The sequence below is a fragment of the Elephantulus edwardii genome, unplaced genomic scaffold (assembly GCF_000299155.1).
Source record: "Elephantulus edwardii isolate Elephantulus edwardi_28Jun2011 unplaced genomic scaffold, EleEdw1.0 scaffold00172, whole genome shotgun sequence".
Taxonomy (NCBI): Eukaryota; Metazoa; Chordata; class Mammalia; order Macroscelidea; family Macroscelididae; genus Elephantulus; species Elephantulus edwardii.
Window position 1 is genome coordinate 3,825,449 of NW_006399922.1, and position 2,986 is coordinate 3,828,434.

At 47.0% G+C, this 2,986-nt stretch overlaps 1 protein-coding gene across 1 annotated transcript in view; it reads right to left on the reverse strand.

The window, feature by feature from the left end:
* The window catches only part of RALGAPA2 (Ral GTPase activating protein, alpha subunit 2 (catalytic)), a 757,941-nt gene extending 755,457 nt beyond the window's left edge, over positions 1–2,484 (reverse strand). The window contains exon 1 of the mRNA XM_006895663.1: positions 2,379–2,484. Within this exon, the coding sequence (XP_006895725.1) occupies positions 2,379–2,484 (106 nt within the window). The remainder of the gene's footprint in view (positions 1–2,378) is intronic.
* Positions 2,485–2,986: the final 502 nt, after the last annotated feature.

Consider the following 2,986-nt stretch of genomic DNA (forward strand, 5'->3'; position numbering starts at 1 on the left):
TGCTGTCTCCAAGGGAAGGTGACGTGTCCTGTAGAACTTCTGTGCGGCCCTCAGGCCCACCGGAAATCCTGGGTACCTGTGAAAAACGCCTGTCCTTGCTTATCTGCGGTCGCTGAGGCCCTCAAGCCTCACTTCCGCCCAAGACCAGGCTTGTCAGAGCTTCCAAGGGCTTGCTCCCGCCAGAAATCCTGGGTACCTGTGAAAAACGCCTGTCCTTGTTTATGCGGTCGCTGCGGCCCTCAAGCCTCACATACTTTGGGCATATTTTCAGAGAGGCTAGTTCTTGGAAAAAAAGACATTAAGAAAGTAGAGAGTCGGAGAAAAGAGGAAAACCCTGAGCAAAGATGACTTGGCAATGGCTGTTACAATAAACTTGATCAGAGATCATGAGGATGGCACAAGGCAGGGCAAAGCTCTGATCTGTTGTTCAGAGGTTCACTATGAGTCAAAATATGGCATCTAACAACAACAAAACTAACCACTTCAGGGGTGATGGTGGAAATAAAGAACATTTTTACCGTAACTGAAAGATCTTTTACAGTTATAGAAATATGGATAATAAAACACAATAGTGAAAACATAAGAGTATTTCATATTCAAGTCTGTCAAATCTTTTCCCTGATCTTGGCTTAATTCTCCATCCTTTAGTTTAAGGATTTTCTAAGTAATCTAAAACAATCACATACATATGTGCTTGTGATAAGTGTTAGTACACTAATGTATCATTTTTCTAAGTTTTTACAGTATAGTTGATTTACATTAAATGACAATTTAAAGTTTACATTAAATATCATGGTTAGAAATCCTTGGGTACCATTTACATAAACATCTGCTCACAGAAAGATCACAGTAATAAACAAAGGAAATTGGGTTATTACACAAACGCACTAACCAAAACCTGCACACACCTAAGGAAATATCAAAGCTCCTCAACACGTTACATCAAAATAAGACCTTAGGATAAAACGAACTACATAGCCTTGGAAACTACTACTTTCTCAGAACCCTAACAATGTAGTGTGTATCTAAAAAACCAAATTTATCTATGTTTAAACTGATTCTGCCTTTACAAAATGTAGCAAATTTAATCCTAGACCTGGATGAAAGTAACAAAAAAAAATAAATTTAAGTATCTAAAACAATGTTCAAGTCTCCTTTATCAAAACAGTCCCTCAAGTAGGTGCTTAATCAGTCCCTTCTAAGAAGCTCACACAATACACCTGCTTGTATAGGGTATTTTACTCAGGAGGTAGAAAGTCCAGCTTATCAAGAACACTCCATTTGACTTTTAAACATCTTGAAAATGAACCCCTCTATTGTAACCAATTTGCATTTCTTTCCAAACAGAACCAAACTGTCATTTCAAGGAATGAACTTTCACAACCGTGAAAACTTTACTTAGCAAAATGAGATCTCTGAGGGTTATTTTCTTGGCAGCATTTCAGAGTGTAAATATGTAACTTTTAATCTCATGAATGAGATCTTTATTTTAAATTCTCACATGTAAAATTAATTACTTTATGCTATATTCTCTCACATAGTGACTGTGTGACCTACTTCGGCTGGCGATCCTTGCACATTTTAAGAATTTACAAAAAGACGTCTAGGGGCAACATCAGAAGCCTTGTTTCATCTCCCAAATACAAAACAGAAGTATGTCTACACCAAAGGAGTTTTGAGCCTAAACGAAATTATGACTAAGAAGAAAGAAAATATAAAACACAACAAAGCTTCTGTGAGCCAGCTCCAGCAGGCTGCTTGCACAGGTGCAGCAGGCGACAGGATACCCTAGGCGCATTTCAACCCATAGAGTAGACTTCCTCTGCAGGTCAGCTTCAGGCCCACCTGGGCCCCAGCACCCCACCACCAACCCGGGAAAACCAGACAGGCTCGTCCCCAGAGCAGCAAAGCCTCCCTCCTTCGGATACAGGCTTCCTTTCACACCAAAGACACAAAGAAATAGCAGCAACTGAACCAAAAAGAAAGTAAAACTTAAGAAGAAAGAAGATGACAGTAAAAATTTCCTGGTAGTTCAGTCGCAGTTGCAGACTAAAAACATACACCAAAGTGGGAGCAGTTGCAGGAACTCTGCTCCGTCCCTACTGGGACCACCTGGAGGGCGCTGGGGGCAGTCGGCAGCGGGGCGGGAAATGGTGCCCCGCACCCAGGTCACTGGATTCTCGAGGGAGTTGACACAGCAGGCGGCAGCTCAGGGCTCCCGGCGAGGTCACTGGATACCGTCCGGAGTTCACACTGCAGGCGGCGGCCCAGGACAGGGGTGCCCTCCGGATTCGCCAAGGCCCTCACAGCCCAAGCGGCAACCCCCTCTCGGCAGGTGCAAGCCCGCCACCCGACCCGACCCGCAGGCCGGCGCTCACCCAGCAGCGCCCGCAGGTGCTTGAGGCGAGTCAGCACATCCTTTTTCGGGTCCAGCACCTTCTGGGTGGACTTCCGGACATCCCCGTGGCTCCTTCGGGAAAACATGCCTTTCTTTGCCTGAAGCTCAAGCCCGGCCAGCGTGCAGGAGACGGATAGAAGGGCGAGTCACGCCTGAGTGCCTGACCGGCTCGAGCCACCACCCCCAGTCCCGCCGTGCTCCAGGAAAGAGGGGCGTTCCGGCCCAGTGGGGCGGACCAAGAAGGCGGTGCCCACACCACGGCCACCCACAAAGGCCCAGGGCCCGGGCGCCGCACACGCGCACTGGACAAGAACCATCTAGCGGGACTCCGCCCACCTACTTCATAGTACCAAGGGCGAGGAGCCGATCCAGCCAATCACAGAGGAGCTCTGACCACGCTCATGCGGGTCTACGACCCCCAGCATGCAGCCTGAGGCTACCCTCCTACCAAGTAGAACCATCCTATACACACAGTGAGCGGTTTTTGTTGTTAGTTTGGTTTGTTTTTTTTTACAGTGAGCGGTTTTGAGGGCGGTCCCGTTCCGCCCCTTCATGCGGAGCATGCGCTTCTGGGAAATGTAGTTCTAG